The sequence below is a fragment of the Pelophylax lessonae genome, assembly GCF_965119305.1.
Source record: "Pelophylax lessonae genome assembly, chromosome: 5".
Classification (NCBI taxonomy): Eukaryota; Metazoa; Chordata; class Amphibia; order Anura; family Ranidae; genus Pelophylax; species Pelophylax lessonae.
Genome location: NC_138772.1, coordinates 329,028,894 through 329,054,195, shown reverse-complemented (window position 1 = coordinate 329,054,195; position 25,302 = coordinate 329,028,894). Strand labels below are relative to the sequence as shown.

At 39.6% G+C, this 25,302-nt stretch overlaps 1 protein-coding gene across 1 annotated transcript in view; it reads right to left on the bottom strand.

Moving 5' to 3' along the window:
* BMP6 (bone morphogenetic protein 6) overlaps positions 1-25,302 on the bottom strand; it is a 278,729-nt gene that overhangs the window by 82,524 nt on the left and 170,903 nt on the right. The window contains exon 2 of the mRNA XM_082258764.1: positions 11,353-11,545. Within this exon, the coding sequence (XP_082114890.1) occupies positions 11,353-11,545 (193 nt within the window). The remainder of the gene's footprint in view (positions 1-11,352; positions 11,546-25,302) is intronic.

Below are 25,302 nucleotides of genomic sequence, written 5' to 3'. Positions count from 1 at the left end.
TGTCTGGTTTGTCTCTATACCTCTTGTTGTTCTAGTTTTAACATATTCTCTGTAAGTACATGGGGATTTGTCTTCCTTTTTACTAAGGGCCTTAATAACAAATACTTGAACGCTGCAAGTGGAAATATATATATATAAATATATATATGTACATATAGCCAAGTAGCCATTGGCTCCTACTACTGTCAATCACAGCCAGTGAGCCAATGAGAATAGAATGAGGCAGGGCCAAGCTGTGCTCTGTGTGTGAATGGACTGAAAGCTGCTTGCTATGGGGGCCAGGAGCGCCAGCAAGGGACCCGAGAAGAAGAGAATGGGCAGAATATTTTTCTTATAATTACATGCCCGACTGCAATCCTGTGATCTTATGGGAAGCTCACAAGGCTTACATAAGAGGAGTATTTATAAAACTTGTCTCTAGACTAAAAAAAACTCAAGATCCAAACGACTCGACTCCTTCATGTAAGATTTTCAACATCTCATCTCAAGTCATCACGCAAGGAAACAAATGCCAAAAAGTATACTGAACCAAGGGTTCTTCTTTAAATTATAGTGCCTATAATAGCCACCTCATACTATTCTGTGCAAACAGCACAGTAAAGATATACCAGTTACAAACAAAAGTGAGCGCTAGGTGCTAATACGACCCCCAAACTTCACATATAAAACAATATTAGTGAGACCTTTAGTAAGTGAACTCAATAGTATCACCACTGTGAAAGTGCATAACAAACAATGTAATGAAATAAAGTGAAACATCTATAATAAATGAATCATACAAGTGCAAAAACACAAAAGTCCATCAATAGTGCCAGGGTCAGTGTGTTTAAATTCCCTTTAAACATGCTCCACACACTTCATGCAAATGAGACTTGATGCCTCCAACCTGTGCTCTTCTGTGTATTCACACCACAACCCCCATCATGCTATAACTTACCAGATCCCTAGATGCAGGTTGAAGTGGGTCTAAGAACGCTTTCTAGGAGTCCCAAGTATGAGGCCAATTCCCTGGTATCCCCCTCCATGAGCTCTGAGTAAAAGCCAAAAGGATATGTGAACTTTTGAGATCCACTGTTTTATCAGGAAACGTCAGAGGTTGAGCTTGGTTGAACTTTTGGACAGACACTCACGCAAGGAAAGTTTGTTACACTCTTCCCTCCATGAGTTTACTGCCCTTAGGGAATTATTCAAAACTCTACGCCTCTATAAAGTTAAAGTGATGCATGTGAAATGTAAATGCACCTCCATGAGCAGGGGGATAAATGTGGTAAGCTCCTAGCTAGGGCATTAGGAGCCTGTTTCACACAACCGCTTATCCCTGAAATGTGTACTTTCTCCAGGAACAACCTTTATGCATATTCAGAAATTTCAGAGAACTATTACTTTGGTTTGTGTAACGTTTCAAGCTCAGACTCGCATTCTCAACCCTTGGCCTAAAAGAGTATTTTACGGAAACTGATTTACCCAGACTTTCTGTAGAGACTTCAAAAAATATGGACTCTCTATCTACCCAGAAGAATTTCTCCTGGTCAAACAATCTCAGTCTGGCAAGGCCCCTGGACCCGATGGCTTTATTATTATAAATTATTAGCTCCCTTCATCACCCCTTACATTGTTAAAGCTTTCAATACAGCAGGAGTCAAATCAGTGTTCCCTATGGAGACATTAAGAACCCACATCGTCCTAATCCCTAAAGAAGGCAAATATCCTCTATTGCACCCTAATTATTGCCCGATTTCCCTACTTAGCAAAGATTTAAAAATATTTACCAAGATTCTGGTGAGTAGACTGGTAGGGGTGATTCAACAAATTATACATTGTAACCAAGTTGGCTTTATCTCCACTTGGGAAGCATGGGACAATGTAATCAGGACCCTGGACATCCTCCATATAGCCCAGTCGAAAAACCTTAACATGCTATTACTCTCCTCTGATGCAGAGAAAGCTTTTGATAGGGTGGATTGGAGATTCATGGGTCTGCAGGCAGGGGACTTATCAGAATCTGAAATCCCCCTTTAACAATAAGGGGATCCCAAGATACTGCACCCCAATGTAAATGAGTACTGGGTACATAGTATTCCTTCTCATTCACAAAAAAATTGTACCCTATAAATATAAACACCCAAACTTTGTCAATCACATCGTCCAGCAATGCAGGTCCAAGATAATCAAAATAAACAACAGCAGCCGACATGCCCCAAAGGAAAAAAAAAACCCAACTGATCCAGTCACTTTGTGGCCCTAAATGACATCTTCTGTCCCCTCACTGCAAAACTAACCAAAGACGCGGGGGCATTGACTGAATATCAAAATTTGGTGTCAGGGAAGCAACAGGATTGAAGGTGTGGTTCTCGCTGCTAGAAAAGAAAGAGGCGTTTACCCAGGTGAGATTATTGATATGTCTTTGTTTACTTTAGCGGTGGGGACTCGGAGATGCACCTCAAATCGCATGGCTTCCTTCTTGCCAAATTACATCTCTGGCGCTAAAGTTAACAAAGGGGCGGGGTTTTTGATTTCTTTTTAATTTTTTTCTGAAATGTTGGTGTTACATCTTTTACTTGGATGTTATATATAAGTTGCACTGCGTAAATACAGCTGGATAAAACAAAAACTGTTTCTGTCTTCATTTTAGGCTGCAAAGCAGCAAAATGTGATTATTTTAAAGGGGGGTGAATCTTTTCTGTACCCACTGTATGTGTCCGTCTTACCATGGACTTGTGGTAAAAAGTATCCCATTCTCCTTGCATTGTTTCCTTTGTGTGAAATTCCTGGTGATCCTGCCAGTCTTTCTGCTTTCCTATTTCAAACTAATCATGCTAGGCATGGTGGCAAATCCTTCACAGTGTGGTCAGTTTTCTGGCTTTGCTGTGAGCACAGAATGCCTGTCCTTCAATGGTAAGACTTAATTTAACACAATGAATTTAACATTTTGTAGATTCCAAAAATGATAGAAATCCCATGTATAATTTTTTTCTTAGGTGGCCCAAGGTGTCTTATTAGCTTTGTGGACCTCTTAAATTAGATGTGTTTGGTGGCAGGAGATTTAAATCTGACTATTTTTGTTACTAACTCTTGAACTCTGGGGAAAATGAGGGTGGACCAGTGACTACCTCACGCTCTCCACAAAGTTTGGGGTTCCTCAGACCTCACTAAATTTACATCTGTCTACTTATCAAATAATATTAGGTATCCATTGAATTTTTACTACACATATAGTAGAAACAGTAACACTGATATAAAATCAAGACATTTTATTTAAACATAAAAAAAAGAAAAATCAAACGGGATACTGCAAAAACATAAAATGTGTCTATTTTTAGGTTCACATAGACGTAGTGATCCAAAGAAATTCACATGTAAACTTTTTTTTTTTTTTTTTATGTATCCCGTTTGTTTGTTTTTTCTTTTTATTTATGTGTAAATAAAATTTACTGATTTTATATGAGTGTTACTGTTTCTTCATTCTATATGTCCAGTAGAAAGTCAATGGCTACCTAATAGTAGGCTCGGTTCACATTTATGCGATGCGGGAAGGCTGCGAATTCGCAGCCTGTTCCCGCATCGCACACGCACCCCCGGCAGTTCACACTGCCATATGCGATACGCTGGGGGTGTCAATGTAATCTTAACGACACCCCCAGTTTGATCGCATATCGCAGTGCGATCGTGCAGTTCGCACAGGAGCGGATCGCACAAGTGTGAACCGCTGTGCGATCCGATCCTGATGCGGCTGCAAAAATGCCTCCTGTGCGTGTTTGCTCCGGGTGCGATGCGAATTTAGCCATACAAACTGTATGGCTAAACTCGCACCGCACAGCTGATCGCATGTAATGTCGGAGCAGTGCGCTCCAATATTACATGCGAACCCGGCACTCGCACAAATGTGAACCGGGGCTTAATGTCTCTTGCACACTGCAGCTTATAAAAGCTCAGTACAGTGGTTTTTTTTATTGAGCTAAAATGTAGCCCCTTATTTACAATGTGACTGTGCACACAGGTGTGCAAACATGCGCTGAGTATTCCTCAGTAAAAAAAATAAAAAATAGAAATATCTGCGTTCACAGCCAGTATTTTGTGCCGGTGCGCACATATGCGCACAACTACGCACGTACGAGCATACATATGAATGAATTTTCCCTAGGAAGGGATTGTGCATGCAAATGCACATATATGCGTGCAAATTTGCACATAAATACACGTAAATTAGTGTAAAACAAACAACTAAAATTACGTCAAAAAAGCAGAAGCTCAAACAGTACCGTGTGAAAAAGGCCTTATTAATACGTATACTGTTGTACACAGATGCGAAGACACGGACAGTGTCTTGTTCTCAAACAGTTATATACAATATTTATATTTGTCTCTGAAAAAAAAAATCTTCATGTTAAAAGGAGGACACGTCCTGTGTCCTTATTTACTACCCAATTCATTATTAAACAGTGTGAAGAAATTTACATTTTCTGTTTTACTGGGGACACTGACTGATCAGCCCTGACCAGCTGCTAACACACATGAATCTCAGTCCTTTCTTCTGTGAAGTATAAAAAGAAATTGTAAGTTTTGCTTTTACCACTGGATGATTCTTTCACCAGGAATAGATGCAGTAAGAAAAAATATGCGCATTACATTACTAAGAGCCGCCTCACTAGGCAATAGCAATATCCTCATTTTTAGGAGGTTTTGGCTCAGCATTAACCCAGCATATGGAGGGATCAACTCTAGGTGTCTGAACTTTATATCTGCTAGGAGCTTTTTTAAGTAATAGACTCACTAGAGTAAAAACAGCTATAATAGTACAAAATAGGTACTCACTAAAGACAGACTTTACTTTCCCTTTATAACTTATAAAAGATAGAGGAAATACCAGCAAAATACAATGTCTCTCCATGGGAGTATTTAGAGGAGTTAATTTGTATCTAGAGGTTACACAAATAAATGTCTCCAGCCACCCCAACAACACTGTCAAAGGTTGATATACAATACAAATTCAAGAACAGAAAAAAATATTTAGAAAAAGATCTGTCAGTTTTTGCACTGGGAGAGAGCTCTAGCTTGCATACATCTTGGCGATTGATGCCTTTTTATCATAATAGTTTCATTTTGCTTTAAACAATATATTTCTTTGACTTCTCTCTTTGAACAGCTTGGCGATTTTTTAGCATATTTTCAGCCAAAATAAAATTGATAAATAAGTCCCGAGTTGACAATTAGTGTGATTGCGCATCCACTGAGTAAGGATCATTCCAAATAAAAATCTCACATCTCAGATTCATTTAGCCTTGATAACTGTCTTTTTGTATAAGGGCCCTACATTCCTGGACTACAGATTTGCCAAACAACAGCTTTAAATTCATGCAAAATTCCTAGGAGCATCAAAGAAAATGAAATATAGTTGAGGTATTTAACTAAATGTGACATGTCAAGAACTGTATCCTTGTTTGCGCTGAGCAGCTGCTCTAAGTTGGCTAACATGTAGCGCACTAGAACATAATGTAAGTCTTCCAAATATGAAGCTGGCTGCCTCTATTGCTGTACTTCCTTTTGTAAAGATTATGAGTGCTACACTCCCAACAGGACCAAAATGACATTCCTAATGAATCATGGGTAGAAATTAAAATATGTATCCAAATCAGCTTCTGCAGATGTTAAAACACCATTAATGTTGACAAAATATATTTTCTGTTTGTATGATGCTTTGAGTAATGTCTTGTTTGTATACTGATCTTTGTGAAATAATGTTTGGATGTGAGCATTTGGTCTTTTTAAGTTTCCACAGACAGTGCTGTTGTCTAGCTTGGCGCTAAGCCCTGCCCCTGATGTTAGGCCTCTCCTGAGAGCAATGTTGTCTAGCCTGACACTATGCCCTCCCCCTGAGGCTAAGGCTCTCCTGATAGCAATGTTGTCCAGCCTTGCACTGAGTCCTTCCCCTGAGGCAAAGCCTACCCTAACAGCAATGCTGTCTAGCCTAGCATTGAGTCCTTCCCCTGAGGCTAAGCCTCTCCTGACAGCAATGTTGTCTAGCCTATTATTGAGTCCTCCCCCTGAGGCTATGTCTCCCCTGATAGCAATTTTGTCTAGCTTATCACTGAGTCCTTTCCCTGAGGCTAAACTTCCCCATTGTCTAACCTGGCACTAAGCCCTTCCTTTGAGGCTAAGCCTCTCTGGACAGCAACGTTGTCTAGCCTAGCGTTGTCTAACGTTGTGTGCCCTTCCCCTGAGGCTGAGCCTCCTCTGACAGTAATATTGTCTAGCCTGGCACTGAGTCCTTCCCTGAGGCTAAGCCTTCCCTGACAGTAATGTTCACTAGCCTAGTATTGAGTCCTTCCCCTGAGGCTAAGTCTCCCCTGACAGCAATGTCATCTAGACTAACATTGAATCCTTCTCCTGAGGCTAAGCCTCCTCGTTGTCAAACCTGGCACTAAGCCCTTCCCCTAAAGCTAAGCCTCCCCTGACAGCAATGTTGTCTAGCCTGGCACTAAGCCCTTCCCCTAAGGCTAAGCCTCCCCTGACAGCAATGTTGTCTAGCCTGGCATTAAGCCCTTCTCTTGAGGCTGAGCCTCCCTTGACAGCAATGTTTTCTAGCCTGGCACTGAGTCCTTCCCCTGAGGCATAGCCACCCCTTACAGCAATTTTGTCTAACCTAACAGAAACCCCTATCTCTGAAGCTAAGCCTTCCCTGACAACATTGTTGTCTAGCCTGGCACCGAGTCCTTCCAAAGAAGCTAACCTTCCCTGACAGCAATGTTGTCTAGCCTGGCACAAAACCCTTCTACAAATGCTAAGCATCTACTTACAGCAATATTGTCTAGACTGACACTAAGCCCTTTTCCAATGCTAAAGCTCCCCTGACAGCAATGTGGTTTAGCCTGGCATTAAGCTCTGTCCCTGATGCTAAGCATCTACTGACAGCAATGTTGCCTTGCCTGGCACCAAGTTCTTCCCCTGATGCTAAGCCTCCCATGACAGCAACGTTGTCCAGCCTCTCACTAATCCTGTCTTTAATGCTAAGCCTGCAAAGATAGAACTGTTGCCTATCTTTACACCAAGTCCTGCCCCTGAAGTCATGCCTGCACAGACAGAACTGTTGTCTATCCAGGCCTAAAGCTGTGCCCTCAATGCTAAGCCTACACATACAGAACTGTTGTCTATCCGGACACTGAGACCTACCCTAAGGCTATGCTCTGCTAATTTAATGACACTGCCACACTAGCTACTGCAGGCATTGCTTTGATGCAAATTCTATGTCAGTGTACACCTCCATTAACTATGCACATGGCTGTCATTGGCTGGGGGAAAAAACGTGTCACGCACTCCTTTTTAGAATATTGCTCTGAAACAAAACTTGTAACTTCAAAAAGGTTCATAGAACAGAAACAAAATTCTATTCAGGATATACTTAAACATACCTAAATGCAAAATCAAATATTATGATTATTGCCAAAAAATATATAATATGGTTTGTTAAGTTTTAATTGTAGAGTATTCATATTCAGGATAATATTCCAGCTTTTTTATACTAATCCAGATTTTAAGTACCATTACTAAAATGGAACTTGTAAGATATAACAAAGTACATTTCATACTTCGGTCATTACATTTATACATGGACAAAGTAAGAAATTAGGTGTGCCTAAACAGTATACAAAAGATACTGCATATTCTGATTGCTTCATTGCCTCAGAAAGAACTGGAGATAAAACTGGATAAGCTGGACATGCTTATAAGTATGTAAGAAGGAAAGGGGGATAATCTTACCTTTGTTATGTGATGTTCTATTTATTTTATTCTGGGTTTATATTAGTTTATTTGATAATTTATTCATTGTTATATTCTTTTTTATCATGACGGATCTGTGGTGTTCCCTCTGTAAGTTTTGGATTTGTTAACAGATTGGCAGCATAGCCTTGCATGTTTGCTTTCTTGAAAGCCAATCATTAGAAGCCTAGTCAGGCAGCAGCCTATGCACCATTCAGCTTGGCCCAATTTTGGTTGCTCTGGGCAATGGTTGGGAAGAACAGGCTTTTGGTTATGGCTATATTTTGACAGATGATACAGCTGCAGTGACACAGACAGTAGAGGATAGTTCTGTGCTAGTGTCAGCCTGTTCTTCCCACCCACTGCCCAGAGCAACCAAAATGGAACCAAGTCGAATGGTGCATAGGCTTCTGGCAGACTAGATGTTGGGGGCTGTCTGAGGAAAACAAAGAAAAGAAAGGAACTGACTGCTTGGAGCATCAGTTGAGGGTAATGGAGAGATGCCAGAGGAGACACCTGAAAATAGAGTAACGAAATATTATTGCTAAGTGTACTTCATCTGTCTGTGCAAACAGAGCAAACCTAAGGGTGGGGAAGGCCCACAGTGATAAAAAAAGTCCCTAGCAGCAAAGGAAGGAATCACTCCCAGCAAGGAGCAGAGACCACTGAACATTACATTTTATATTGCTTTTTTGAAACAAAGAACTCAGATGAAATGTCAGTAATAAACTGACATTTCATTGTATGAGACTGTGCACACAGGTGGTAGGGCTCCACTTCTTCCCAATCTTTACTTTGCTCTGTTTCTACTCATAGAAAAGGGACATGGGAGACAATGAGTGGACAAAGAAAACAGGGATTTCAACACACTAAATGACTAATGTGCTAAAAAGTTATATGGCTATTGCTGAATGCTAAATGATGCCTGGACTGTTAAACTCCCTGGACATTATAGACCACAAAATAGTATTTTTAATGTACCATTAAATCCTTTTATTGCACTACATTATTGTACACAGGATAAGTTATTCAGTTACATAAGGCACATAGGAAACAGAGAAGCCCAAACACCACATGTGAAGGGAGGCAAAACAGAAGCACTGCAGCAAGGAGGAGATACCGTGGGGACATATTGAATGACTCCAGAGGGGAATCATCCAGACTGAGGTTGCCCAGGATAGAAGATGCTGACCACCCAGGAGAGCTTATGATTAGCCCTATACCATCCTCGATCCGGTAAGAGGCTCATCCTCTCATTCGAGTGGTGCTCTTTAGCTTTCTTCTACATCTAAGCGCCTTCCTTCATCTGGATTTTTCTTATACGCCCTTAATTTCTACTTTCTGGTAAGGGGCCAGTCCTTAACCTGGTGGTGGGATCACCTGCACTTGAAGTTGCTGTGGAATTCACCTGGATATCTTTATATCTATTACAGATTTTGTTTTGGACTTTATGCACCCTAATTCATTTATGTTTGTTTCACCTATGTTGCAGTGGCATTTGGATTTTTACACTGTTGATTTACTTACTTGTTTTGTTCTTTGTGACATATTAGAGTACTCATCAGTTTATTCACATGTATTAGCTAACAGTTTACTTTACTATTGCACCTTATTGCAGCTGTTCACTTCAACACGATTGGTTGACACTCATAAGTTTAGCGCACCTGCTTTCTTTATATCATAACACATTCCCCGATTGGTTCTAAGGTTGCAGCTTTACTTTATTTTTTATTCAGCGCACTTTTTCTACATACACATAAGGCAATGCTGCCACCCACAGGAGCATAGGACACTGGTAACTAAAAAAAAAAATTGGACAGGAAGTATAACCGTTCCTACCTCTATCATGCTTTAGTTGTAAACAAAAGCAGTAGCAAGAGTGATCATAAGACAAAGGGATGGGAGCCATTTCTCTTAAAGTACTCCAAGAAAGGGATTTAATGGTAATTCAAAGACATTTTTTTTCCATTGTACATTATAGGACACAGCAGGAGTAATTCAGGTATATAGGTATGTCCAAAGCAGTCCAACTGAGGAGTGGGCAACACAGCAAACAACGTGCTAGCATTATACAAAAGCATGCAAACACTCAGGGCTGGATGGAGCTCACAGGACTCTCAGTGCTCTGGTCTGATGATGTTACCTGCATCTGCCCTCCTTGTGCAGTCTCATGAATTTTGGGGGGGGGGGGGGGGTGAGGAGAAAAGGAGAAGCCACCTGCAACTTTATTTTGCAAGGTCAGTAAAAGATGCATGTAGAAGGGAGGACCTGCTGCTACCTGTGCTACCTTATACACTCTGCATTACTTACTGCTGGTCCCTGTACTGTGTGTTACTTACTACTGACCTCTGCACTCTGCATTACTAGTGACCTCTGTAGTGCATTACTACTGAGCTCTGTGTTACCACTCCTGAACTCTGTGTTACTTACTACGGACCCCTGCACTAAATGATACTACTGACCCCTGCACTGTGCGTTACATACTACTGACCTCTAAACTCTGCCTTAGTTACTTCTGACCCCTGCACTCATACCCACCTATTTTGATCATTTGATGACTATGTATTGTCACAATTGCCTGTTTGTTGCTATTGTATTGTCATGATTACCCATTTGTTGCCCATGTATTCTAACAATTGCAGTATAGGTGACATACAGAAAAACATGTGGGCAGTCCTGGCATCAGGACCCAGGGAACTCAGGAGCAGATGCAATGCAATGCCAAGATTCAGTGAGTACAATTCAGAGAGGGAAGGGGGAATTTGTGTTGTTATAGGGGGGTTGGGTGGTTAACTAGGAGAAGAGGGGAATTTATGCTTGCTTATTACATACTTTTGATCTATACACTCTGTGCAGTACTTCTCACCCCAGCACTCTTTGTGTTTTGCCTCTCCTATTGTTAGCGCAATTTGGCCATGCCCACCATTCAGTAGAGCAAGTTACCCATGCTGCTATTAACCCCGCCCTCTGCTTCATCCTGCCTCACCCTCACCAAAAGTGGGTGTGGTCATTAGGATGATTCATTAGGATGATTCTCAGATTTCACGTTGAAACTCTGGTCCCCTTACACCCTTACATTTTCTGTTTTTTTTTTGCCAGTGTCTGATTCTTCTGTAGGTGGCAGCAAAACCCTATTCATCTGAATTACTCATTCTGCGTCCCTTAATGTATATTTAAAAAGAAAAAAAAAAAACACTCTTTTTTTGTATAGAAAAGGTTCCAGAAACCCCTATTATGATCGGATATATTCAGACCACCAGGAAAAGCTTACAGTGAACTCTACTGTGCTCAGATGTATTCAGACCAGCAAGAATTCACAAAGGATACAGTTCTCCTCAAGTTTGTATGTGCTTCTACCTGGGTTTGCATTGGTTTACCAAGGGTGCTTTAGGTTCCTTTAACCTGCATTTGCATATCTGTCACATTAGGGCTGTGTTAGTGCAACCGCTGCATCCTAAACGACATGAATGAGCTGCTTGCATGCAGCACCTGCTGGCTAGGGACGCAGTAAAAAAAAAAACCAGCCTGTTCACGATATATGGGTGAAAAAGGCCTGAACAGTAATGGCTCATTTAAACACATTTTCATGATAAATACCTGCTTTTGTGTTCTGTTAATACTTGATAAACGCTGATTAAAAAAGTCTGGTTTTCATAGGTGCCCAAGACACAGTCCTTGTAAATACGGAATTCCGCAGCCGTCACTGCCTCTCCCTCTGGAATCTGTGATAGATTAAACTTGAATTCTTTATGATGTCTTAGACGGGGTGACAGTTCCTTATCATATTCAACTAGAAATAGAAAAAATAGAAGCCAATCAGTCAAAGTATATCCTAAATATTGTTATGCATTATAAAATTGGCACAAAAAGGAAAGAAGGAAAGTAAAGCTAAATTCTTGTATGTACAACCCCAATTCCAGAAAAAAAGTAGAAGCTGTGAAAAATCTACATAAAAACAGAATGCAATGATTTGCAAATCTCATAAACCATATTTTATTTAAAATAGAAAACATATCAAATGTTTAACTTAAGAAAATGAACCACTTTAAGAAAAAAATAAGGTTGTTTTGAAATTGATGGCAGCCACACATCTCAAAAAAATTGGGATAGGGCAACAAAAAGCTGAAAAAGTAAGTGGTACTAACAAGGAAGAGCTGGAATACCATTCAAAACTAATTAGGTTAATTGGCAACAAGTCAGTAACATGATTAGATATTAAAAAAGCATCTTAGAGGGTCAGGGTGTTTCGGAAGTAAAGATGGGCATCACTTCCCTATCTTTGCAAAGCTACATCTAAAAATTGTCAAACAATTTCAGAATAATGTCCTTCAATGTAAAGACTTGCAAAAATTCCAAGAATCTGGAGAATTCTCTGTGTGCAAGGGACGAGGCCAAAATGGAATATTGGATGCCTGTATTATTCAGGCCCTCAGACTGCACTGCAGCGGAAACAGGTATAATTCTGTGATGGACATCAGTGCACAGTCTCAAAAGCACTACCAAAAATCACTGTCTGTGAACACAGTTCGCTGTGCTGTCCAAAAAATGCAAGTTAAGGCTCTGTCATGCATATCTGAACATGAACCAGAAACGCTACCACCGTCTCTGGGCCAAAGCTCATTTAAAATGGTCTGTTGCAAATTGGAAAACTGTTCTGTGGTCAGACTAATCGAAATTTGACATTCTTTGTGGCAACCATGATGAGCAGTTAGAATCCTATATCAGGCAAGAATGGGACAACATTTCTTCTCCCATAACTCCAGCAATTGGTCTCCTCAGTTCCTATGCTTACAGAGAGTTGTTAAAGAAGAGGGGATGCTACCCAGCAGTAAACATGGCCCTGTCCCCCCTTTTTTGAGACATATTGCTGCCATCAATTTCAAAGTTACCTTATTATTTTCTTAAAATGGTACATTTTCTCAGTTTAAACATTAGATTTGTTTTCTATTTCCTATTGTGAATTCTGTTTTCATGTAGATTTTAAACAGCGTTCCAACTTTTTTTTTAGAAATGGGGTTGTATGCAATATAAGATATGCAGTGTAGATGCCCATAGCACCTTTTGATTTAAATTTCAGAATTTCATAGTGCTCCCAGGTATACAAACTCTTAACCACAAGTGGTTTATCACCAAAAGTGGTGTAAAGCCACCAATTCTGTGACAAAACTCTATTTCTTTCCACTTCTGCAGCCAAATTAGGATAACACCTACTTTATAGTTGTTAAATGCCCCCAGTCACTCATAATCACTTAAAAAAGAGATTTAAAATTGCAGCTTGCTTTTTTTAGATGCTCTATTCTAGACCCTCCTGCAAGAAAAATCCTACTTGTTCTTTTTGTTTACAGGCCGACTGGGCAGCTGTTTAACCCTATTTGTACCGTGCAGGCAGATCTTTATTATCAGTTATATTAGGACAGAACATGTTCATAGCTAAACAAAGGGTTAAAGTGGTTGTAATGGTAAAAAAAAGACTAAGATCCTGTTCCTTTAAGGTATACGGTATAGCACATTGCTTTTGCTATGTCATTTTCCCTTTTAAATATTGTAAAAAATCTGGTTGATCCTGCCAGTTCCTGTGTCCCCCTACTTCTGCTGACCACAGTAATCATGGTGTTGAGCCATGATTATCATGGTCAATTTACGTACCTCTGTCATTTTCTGCTCTCCTCTGACAGTTTCTCCCCTCTCCCCATCCCTCCCTGTCATCTTGAGAGTGGCTCTCTTGCCCGCCCCTCCTGCTGCTTCTTAGCTGCATAATGCAGCTAAAATACAAGTATCCACTCCGGAGTATGCTGACATTCACTACAGTGGATTATTTTTTTTTTAAATGAAAAGGCTAAATACCTTTTGTCACACCGCAGCTATGCGGTCATGTGATCCCTCTGTGCTTGCTGGCCCCAATCTATGGAGAGATTCGGGAGGGGCCGAGATTTCCCTGTGATGTCAGACTGCCCAGCACAGAGCGATCTCAGCCTATCTTGCTTCTCTCCATAGATCAGAGCTGGTCAGCACAGGGGGGTCATGTGACTGCACAGCTGCAGTGTGACAAAAGGTATTTCGCCTTTTCATTTAAAAAAAAAAAAATCCACAGTAGTGAATGGCAGCAAGCTCCGGAGGGGATACATGTAAAGTCACAGTGACTTTATAATCACTTTAAAGGTCTAGATGCTTGAGAAAATAATAGTTGAAAAAACAAGTGGCAATGTCAGACAAACATGGCTGCGAACCCCGCCATCCAGCTTGTGTGTACAGACATGCCAGGTGTGGCTCCACCCGATGCGTTTCCCAGTAACAGGCATCAACTGGAACCTCCTTTCCCAGTTGGCGCCTGTTACGGGGAAACCAGATGGCACCCTGTCACCATATATATTGCTGTTTTCTCACTTTTATTCACTGGGAGAACTCTTGTTCATATTGACTTTTTATTTGTTTATTTATGACATATTTTCACTTTTTAGTTGTTTGTTTGAACTATTCATGTATTTGTTATGTGGTATATGCTGGTATATGCTTCATGATAAATTCTAATGGGTGATTGAGAAGCGCACTTGGTCACTTTTTGCAGGAAGTGTGACTTACCGTCAGTCAATTTTTCCTGTACTGACATTGCTTACTGCTAGATTATTACAGTGTGCATTAGAAGCTATAAATCAGATAGAGACTGACTCCTTTCCTAGCTGGAGGATGTCTTACTAGACATTAAAACTATAGCCCCGTACACACGTACTGATCGTCGGCCGAACGATCGGCTGTCTTTTGTCCAGGGCTGTCGTGTCTGTTGAAAACTGCAAAAGACTGCACACGAATTTTGTCGGCCAACAACAGCCGACTGCAGAAGTGATGTCATGTGATGGTTAACTTTCCTTGTCTTTTTTCTTTTCTGAGCATGCCCAGTCTTGCAAATCTGCTGATTGTTGGCCGAAATCTGTACTGACTGGCGAACAAACGCCGTTCTGCTGACGGCCAACAAAAATTTTAATGTCTGCACACCCGATTCTGTTCGGCCGAAAATGCGCTGTCGGCTGTCGGAAGCATCATACTAACAAGCCTACAATCGGCCGATCGGTCGGCGGCCGAATATTTACGGCCGACAATCGGTACGTGTGTACGGGGCTTTAACTTTGAAATTGTATGAGCAAATGGAAATTACATATGAATAGTTAACCTACTGCAGGGCTGTATTCTTTTTTTCAAAACAGTGATATTTATTAAAGTTTCAACATAATACAACAAAAATAAAGAGAACTGTGCAAGTACAGAAAATTCCCATCAAGACAAAAGTCTACAAGGGGCATGCAGGGCTGTATTAAGCCATCATGTTGTCCTAGGCACATATAATGATGCCCCTTTCTACATACTCCACTTTCTGTCACATGTGAAGTTTGGTAACAAGGACTGCTAGAATGAGCTGTTAGAAGCATCATGCTGTCTAAATGTTATGCAGAACTACTTTCAGATGTGCAAACCACCAAAGAGAAAGAAAAAAAATGGGCTTATGTCTCCTGAACCACGATGCCTCTCAACATTTCTTAAAGCTTTCTTATCGGATTTAAGCAAAAAAAGTCCAAGGGTGGACAGAAGAGGTAAACAAAATGAGGAATAAGTTAATGCATCCCTGTTCTGATGTGCAAAAGTGGAGCTCTTCTTTAGATCACCTTTAACTGACATACAGTAGTTGTATTTATTATGTCAGTTCTAGAAGCTGCTGGTTTTCAGAAGCACTTCAGTGTTGAAGGGGGTGGTGATGGTAGACTAACATTCCCTGAAGTTTACACAAATGTTAAAATTTATTTTTACAATTTTTCGAAATGGTGCGATGCTTGAAAATAATTGCTGACAGAGCATAAAATATGCTGGAAAAATGCTGTACTGGAGGAAAAAAACAATACATGTTTAATAGTCGTTCAGCTGAAGTCATAGGGCTTGTTGAGGAAATGTCAATCATAAATCTCTAACAGACTTTCACTGTATGTTATAAGGTTAGCAGTTTTGATGCTTAGTGAACTTTCAAAGTATTGCTTACTTTATATAAATTGTGCTATATGTGAAAATACATTAAAAGATCTACAAGTTTGAGATTTAAAAAAAAACATGGTTTTAAAAAGTAATATTTGTATTGATATTTTTTGCCATGCTGAGTTTTACATGTTATTAATGGTATATGTATTAATAAAAACGAATTTTATACAAAACGGTTTGCATATTTTAACTGTAAGGTTATCTGCTTGTCTGGAGCTCACCTTTAAAGCCCTTTTATTGGAATCACTTTGGTCCAAAGACCATAGGTTATTAAAGGGTTAAAGAGGGTGTGACAAGTTGAGTATTGATTATGTGACTCCCTCCTCACAGGATTTGACTGACAGCAACAGAAGCCAGTGCCTCCTGTTGCTGTCACTGTATCTGTAAGGAGAGAGAGAGCAGCACTGCTGCTCTCAAATACAGCACTTGATTGAAAAGGGAGCCAGGTAAGTATTTGTGGGGGGGGGGGTCTGATACTGGAAGTTTTTTTTTACCCTAATGCATAAAATGCATTAAGGTAAAAAAAACTTTAGCCTTTAAAACCACATTAAATCCACCATACCCCTCCATGGACAACAAAATGTTATTGCATTTGGCAACTGCAGCACTCAATATATCATGGAAGATATAAAGGAATTCTCAGTGTCATTTATGAGGGTCAGTGACTCAGATAAAACTGGGCTTACTCTGCAGGAGATTTGGACTCTGCATAAAACCAAAGACAATATTTTTCACTTTTAATCCCTGTTATTTTACTGTTGATTATGACAAATCTTTGTGTAAATATTTTCTGGCACCACTTTTTCTTCTTTTCATGAAGATTATATTATTTAGATATTATTATATGGCCATGCTTTAAAATAAGACTTATGTACTTACCAAAAATCTGTTTCTTGAAGCATATATTCCTATTGAGGGACACAGGACTATGGTAAAACTTGAACATGTGGGTATATATTGCCGCTTACAGGAGGTTTGAAAGCTGGCAAAAAAAGTGATTCTAGCCTCCCATATAACCCCACCCCCAACCATCATGCCTCAGTTTTGTGTGCAAGCAGTGCATATGGCCAATCACACAGAGGGGTGGGATCAGTGTCCCTCAATGGACTTCAAGAAACAGATTTTACAGTAATTACAAAAATTTTGTTTTATTTTTTATCCATTGAGGACTGTAGTAAACCTGGGGTAGGACTTCCAAAAGCAGTGGATGAGCAAAGCCGATATGAAAACCAACAGATGTGGAATCATATTAAAATCAATGCCTAAATAAAGGCTTAATGGAGACAAATGTTCCATAATGTAAAAGACATTTTAAGGGAAATTGCACCAAGGATTAACTTGGCATTCCACATCAGGGCAGATAATCCCAAAAGGGGAGCTGGTACCTGGATGAACAAGGAGCCTAAATTAACAATGTGAAGGGCAACCATTAATACGTTGTACCAAACAGAAAATATTTTAGACCAGCAAATAAGATAGTCATTAAAAGAAAGTTAATAGCGTAAAAGACTAATCCTGTCTACTAAACCCTTTAGTTCAGACAGACAAGGTATGCTAATAAAAAATAAGCAATCGCTGGAGAATAGGTAGAGCAACCGTAATCTTGACGTCAAGGAGAGTGAGTTGCATAATAAAAGGGATGTTCTTAAGTAGAAAGTAATTTCCAAATAGGATATACTCTATATGAATATGAGAACTATCTTAATAAGAAATGAATTCAGAGGATAGCCACATTAGAAGCCCGACTGATTGAATATACATATAAAAAAAAAAAAAAAAAATTATTTGAGGAATTTAAAATTTTGGCCTGTAAGGAGCAGAATCCACCACAGAGGAAGGAAGGGTAGAAATCCCCCATACTTACGAAGAACAAAGTGTGGGAAAAAAAGAAAAATATTTAGATGAAAGAATCTTGGGGAACAACTGAAATGAGGATCTAAAAATTGTTCACCCTATAGAAACAAACTGGTAAAGTATTGTTCAGGCAAAGTTCACATGTAGGCGTTTTGGGGCGTTTTTCGGGTGTTTTTCGGGCGTTTTTCTGCTCTAGGATCAGCTCAAATAACGCCCAACAAGGCCCAGCTTCAATGCCCCCTATTCACATCTGAGCGTTTTGACATTTTAACCTTCCTAGCGGTATTCCCGAGTGTGACTCGGGGTAAGATTTTAGTGCCAAAAGCGGTAACCCCGAGTCACACTCGGGGTAGCGCTAGGAAGATCGCTGGATGCTGGAAGAGGTTTTACTTACCTTTTCTCCGGGATCCAGCGAAGACTGCGAGCGGTGTGCGGCGGCAGAGCTCTCTCCCGATCGTCTGCGAGCCCCGGCTTCCGTCTCCGGCGACGTGACGTCCGCCGGGGGGTGGAACCGGCGGCAAATTCGAATGTAAAATGCACCAAACACACTGATACCATTCAAAATAAAATAAAATCACATTACATTGCCCCCCAGTGCCCTTTCCTGCAGTTTTACTGTACTTTTTATGTAAATATATGTATATATATATATATATACACATATATATACAGTATATATATATATATATATACGTATATATATACACATATATATATATATATATATATATATATATATATATATATATATATATATATATACACATATTATATATATATATATATATATATATATATATGTATATATATATATATATATATATATATATGTGTATATATATATATATATATATATATATATACACGTAATTCTTGTGAATGAGCAGCCCAAACCAACTGTATACATTATATATATATATATATATATATATATATATATATATATAATATATGTATACATAATATATGTATACATACATAATATATGTATACATACATATATATATATATATATATATATATATATATATATAATATGTATAATAAATGTATACAGTTGGTTTGGGCTGCTCATTCACAAGAATTACATGCTTTCAGCACCTAAAATAATGGTACCGCTTTCAGCACCTAAAATCCAAAAGAATCATACCGCCAGGGAGGTTAAGCAAAACGCCCAACGCTCAAAAAAGTACATGAGCTTCTTTTTGGGCAGATTACAGGCATTTTTATTTTTTTCCATTGGTCACTTGTCAACCTAAAAATGCCTGCACAAAAACGCCTGTAAAAACATCTGAAAAAACGTCCATAAAAACGCCAGAAAAAACGCCTGTAAATAGCAACGCTAAGATGTGAACGTAGCCTAAGTGATGAGGGAAGAGATATTCTCCAATATGAGCAGAAATCAGCAATAGATAGAGGGGGACTATGATAGAAGGCAATGGAAGTATCCAATATACCCGTGTTTCTGTTTCTGCACTGACGTACTTTCTTCAGACCTTGATCTGTCCAACCAATGTGGTAACCTGAATAATCGCCCTCTGTAGACAGCTAACCTCTCCAATAAGGCACAGCAGTTTACCACAATGTAGTTTTACTTGATAAAATTCAATATATGGATGTTAAATGGTCAAATTAACCAGTTCCTGACCGCCCACCGCAGATATACTGCAGCAGGGCAGCTCGGCTGTGCAAAATCACGTATATGTGCTTTCGTGCACGCGGTCTCGGCTATAACTATAAATTTTGCGCAAACCAATTAAAATACGCTTTTTGGAATTTTTATTTACCTAAAATATGTAGCAGAATACAAATTGGCCTAAACTGATAAATAAATTTGATTTTTTCAATTTTTTTATTGGGAATGTTTTATAGCAGAAAGTAAAGAATATTGTGTTTTTTTTTTTCAAAATTGTCGCTCTTTTTCTGTTTATAGCGCAAAATCTAAAAAACGCAGAGGTGATCAATTACCACCAAAAGAAAGCTCTATTTGTGGGAAAAAAGGACATCAATTGTATTTGGATACAGCATTGCACGACCGCGCAATTTTTCATTAAAGTAATACAGTGCCAAATAGCACAAAATGGCCTGGTCATTAAAAGGGTAAAATATTCCGGAGCTGAAGTTTTTAAAATGTAAATTAACAATGATCTTCTACACCCTGTGGCCACTATGAAGTCTGGAAACTAAGGGAACAAGAAGAAGAAGGGAGGGGGTCTAGCTAAGAACTATACAAACTAATCAAAATATGCAGGTAAACTGGATTGAGCTACTTCAGAAATACTGTAATAACAAGTTCTAGTTACACTGGATTGCCACTAGATGTCAGCACAAAGATAATACATTGCATATTGAAATCCAATGTAAAGGCGATGGTTACATAAGTGTTCCAGAATACCAAGGAAGATAAAGTAAACAGTCCATCATAAGCAGTCTAGCACTAGGATTTTTTGATCCTTCTCTACCCCTGTACCAAGGCCTTGAAAGGCGTTTGGGCAACAGAAATCTGAGAATAGACCTGTAGGGTTGATAATTTACCTTTGTGAATTGGCCTTAGTCCACTAACTACCCTAAAGTGATTGTAAAAGCAATTTTTTTTTAAAACAACAAACAAGTTTATACTTACCTGCTCTCTCCACATTGCAGCCCTGATCCTCCTCTTCTCGGGTCCCCTGCCAGCAGTCCTGGCTCCTCCTTTTCAAGGTGTGCCACCATAGAAAGACGTTTTCTATGGTGGCACACCTGCAGGCTTGATCCCAAGCCAAAAGGCTCGGCCCCACCTCCCATTCTCTTCTCACAGGCTGTTATTGACAGAAGCAGGAGCCAATGTTTTTTTTGCCCTAATGCAGAGAATACATTAAGGTAAAAAACCTTTAACCTCTTCTTGACCGCACCACACATATATAATGCGGCAGGGCGGCCCTCCTACGGGAAATCACATCCCTGTACGTGATTTCGTGCAATGGGTCTGGGCGCGTACCGCCGGTGTGATTGGACACAGCGGGAGTCATTTAGCGGGTCTTGCAGACCCAATGTTCGCCGGCACCTTGTGATCGCTCAGGAGAGAGGCAGAATATCGGTCTGCCTACGTAAACAAGGCAGACCACCATTCTGTGAGAGGTGAAGATGGAGATCTTGTGTTTCTGCTAAGCAGGAACATAGATCTCTGTCTTCCCCCAGTCAAAGTATCTCCCACAGTTAGTAAGCACTCCCAGGGAACACATTTAACCCTTTGATGTTAACCCTTTCCTTGCCAGTGTCATTAGAAAAAGTGACAGTGCATATTTTTAGCACTGATCAAAGTATTAGTGTTATTGGTCCCCAAAAAAGTGTCAAAGTGTAGGTTAGTGTCCAATTTGTCTGCTGCAATGTCGCAGTCCTGCTAATAAATCGCTAGTCACCGCCATTACTAGTAACAAAAATAAATAAATGAATAAAAATGCCATAAAAATATCTCATAGTTTGTAGATGCTTTAACTTTTGAGCAAACCAATCAATATAAGCTTTATTTTTATTACCAAAAATATGTAGCAGAATACATGTTGGGGCATTAGGGCTAAAGCGTTAGGAAAGCTTAAAGCCAGATGGTCAGCAAGGCTACTAAATTTTAACGACACAATACAATACAAATTGAGTTTTATAAATGTTACTGCAGATTTTTTGTCACAGTTACCCTTACCTGCAGTTACTAGTACACAGGTTGAGGATGTTAAAATTGTTGTATTTGCTGATATAGATGTACTTACGGCATCTCAGTTCAGATGAGTTTGTCTTGCAATCCAAGAACAATTACAGGATATTCTAAAAAGCAAATACCCAAACTCGGGAAAAAATATTGAGCCCTGTTCTATGACGTTACTAATAAAGAAACTGTCCTCAGATGATGGCTTTATTGTCCATGAATTTCATCCTTTGCTAGTACCAGAGGCCTTGAGAGAGCACCTCATACAACTTTCACCTGAGGACTGCCAGTTTGCTATAAAAGTAAAAGGCCAGAAATTGCATTGTCTCAATATATAACATCTGCTACTGTAATTACATTTCTTTTCACAGTCTTCAGCAGGGAAGGCAACCCAAAGGAACTAGTGCCTGACAATGGACCACAATTTCTTTCATCTAGGATGAAATACTTCCTGAGAGAGAAAAAATATTGTGTATAGGAAATCTTCAATTTATTGATCCCAAGCAAATGGAAAGACTGAGAGATTCAATAGAAGTCTTAAAGAAGCTATTCAGACTGCTAATCTTACAGGGAAATCTTGGAAATTTTTTACTATAGTTTCCTACATGTAGGACTGGATTATAAAGCTCAGTTCACATCACAATATCTGAATTCCGGAAGTGTTTTTGCATGTGCATTTTGATTTGAATTTTTGAGCGTTTTTGAACATTCCAGTGCGTTTTTTCCCCTCTTTTTTTTTTTTTTAATCTCAACTAAGGACATGTACATTCCAGTGCAATTGTGATGCAATTTACCACATTCCAGATGTGTTCCATACAGTAAAATTGCAACATGTTCTACTTTTGTTGCCTGCACTGGAATGCACTGCAATGGTGTGAACTGGGGGCCATTCAAATCCATATTAACCACTTGCCGACCGCCGCAAGTACATATACTGCGGGGGTCAGCCCCTCACAGGCAAAGTGACGTATGGGTACGTCACTAGCCTGTGAGGCTCCCGCTCCCGCTCTTTCACGGACCCCCCCGCGTGTGTGCCAGGCAGACCCAATGTCCGCCGGGCACTCGCAATCGTCTGTGACAGCGGGAGAAAGGCAGGCGGCTGATGTAAACAAGCCGCCTGTCAGTCTCCCCTGTGTAAGAACAGTGATCATACGGTTCTACTATGTAGGACCGTCGATCACTGTTCCTACACTTCAAGCCACAGCCAATCACAGTAAGAATCACACTCCTAGGGACACACACCACCCCTCCCTCTCAAATAAAGTTAACCCCTTCACTACCAGTGTCATTTTACAGTAACAGTGCATATGTATAGCACTGATTACTGTAGTAATGTCACTGGTAAACCCAAGAGTGTCAAAAATGTCAGTCAAGGGTCCGATCTGTCCACCGCAATGTCGCAGTCCCGCAAAAAAAATCGCAGATCGCCGCCATTACGCGTTAAAAAAAACAACAAAAATGACAAAAATCTTTCCCTTAGTTAGTAAATGCAATAACTTTTGCGCAAAGCAATCAAAATACGCTTTTTGCGATTTTTTTTACCAAAAATATGTAGCATAAGACAAATTGGCCTAAAATGTTAAAAAATTTTGATTTTTACATTTTTATTTGGGAATTTCATATAAAAAAAATTGAAAAATATTGTTATTTTTGCAAAATTGACGCTCTTTTTTAGTTTATAGCGCATGATCAAAAAATCGCACAGGTGATCAAATACCACCAAAAGAAAGCTCTGTTTGTGGGAAAAAAAGGACGTCAAATTAGTTTAGGTACAGCGTTGCACGACCGCGCAATTGTCCGTTAAAGTCACGCAGTGCCAAATCGCAAAATACCCCCTGGTCAGGAAGGGGGTAAAATCTTCCTGGGCTAAAGTGGTTAAACACTGTCAATGCATTTTTGATAGAGAATAAAAAAGTACTCGACTGCATCTGGTGTGAACCACCTCTAAGGGCAGCTCATGCCGCAAACACAGCCCCCTGGCCCTTCCATTGCTTAAATGAAAGGATATCGAGACTCAATAAGTGCTGAAAGGGGAAAGAACGTATTTGATAAATGTTAATGTGGCACCCCCTAGTGTGCAGTCTAATGAGAGGAAAATTTACCTTGACTCACAGTTGCTGTGTGAGTTTGGCTAATTGGTTGGAGTTCCTGTAGGTCAGGCTGGTGGACTCTGCAAGTCAGGCCTCTGATTCCTCCCCCTGGTTCTAGAAGCTTGGAGTGCCAAAAAGCTAAATCCAATCCCTTGTCCTGGGTCATCTTACCAAGCAGCCAGGTGGGCTGGTATTTTCAAGAGAGGGGACAGAGCTCCTGCAAGTTGGGACTTTTTTAAATTCCACTAAGGGGACACAGAGCTTCTATAAGGGGAAATCTTACTGCCATTTTCAGAGATACTGCTATTGATCCAAATGGGACACAGTCCAGGATTTGCTACTTTTTTTTTTTTTTAGTTTACAGAGTGAAGGAAGTTGTCCTTACAAGTTAGGTTGGGCATCCCATAATCCCTCTACCCCATCCAAGTTTTTTCCCAAATTAAACAACAAAAACAAGCCCTAGACTGATTTGTTGTCTCAGAATGAACGTTGGAAAATGTGTGTTGCCTGGATGTGCAAAAATAGGGGGGACCCAAAATCCAGCAGCCCTCCAGGGGGTAGCACTACGTTAATTAAAAAGATTTTTTTTTTTTTACTGCATTTTTGTTTTCACTCTCAATTATTATTTGTCACTTTGATGTTAGCAAAAAAAATCACATTTTGATGTTAACAAAAATAAAAAAAAAAAATAACCCAGAACTGTTTTATTAAAAAAAAAAAAAACATTTGATGATAATTTTTTGCTTTGAACTTTAAACCTTGTAAGCAAATTATTTACATATACCTAAATATTTATTTCATTTTGAAATTGCTCCTGAGCGGCTAGAAATAAGAGAATCTGCAGCAGAGGATGTAAAATAAAACATCAGTTGCCATGGCAGTTGGATCTTAATAAGTATATCTCTGGGGAGGAGGAGGGGGAGGGGGGGCAGTTAGATCAGGGCAAAGGAGCTAAAAGGATAAGTGCATTATTTGAAAAAAGGGAACTTACCTTTTAAGAGCATGATAACTATGAAAAAAGCTGTGTGGTGCCCCATTCATATGCTGCCCTAAGCATGTGTTTATTATGTTTAATGGGTAATATAGCCCTGCTTACATGTCTACAGAGCAACTAGACCAGGGGTCTTCAAACTACGGCCCTCCAGTTGTTCAGGCACTACAATTCCCATCATGCCTAGTCATGGCTGTGAATGTCAGAGTTTTACAATGCCTCATGGGATGTGTAGTTCCACAACAGCTTGAGGGCTGTAGTTTGAGGATTCCTGAACTAGACATACAAGTTCATAAGCATTACAGGATGAACTACTACCTGGCAGACAAATTAATATGAAACTGAATGCTGTGGACAAACAACTCCCGCAATGTCCAGTTCCTCTGAAACCATCAATTGCTAAGTCTGTTAAAAAATCAAAAAGATAAAAGTAAGGCATAAACAAAATTGAAACATGGTGTAAAAGAAATGCTCTTTCAGCTTGGATCCCTAGTTAAAGTTCAGAAATATGGCTTACTGAACCAATCAAATGTTCCAATCCACTTAGAATGAATGTCACTTAGGACCTTATACCTATGAACTCTCTGAAAAACGTATGTGGAATCCCAGTCATCTTGTTTGGTAAGATTTCTAAGAAGTTTTATTCGATGAAGAACATTTTCTTATTCCCATTGATAACAAACTGGTGGCCAGGAACCCAAACTGCCTAGACATATTCAACAAATTAGAAGGCCACCAGGAACTATACGGTGTTCATACCTCTGGCCTGTAGTTGACCTATGTTTACAATTGTTGGATGTATAATACTTTCTATACTCTGTACAAGTTAGTTCCAGATACCATTTATGTTTTTTTTCATCATGGTAGCCTGAGTATGTGTATTATGGAAGCCTGAATTTGTTAATAAAGAACTT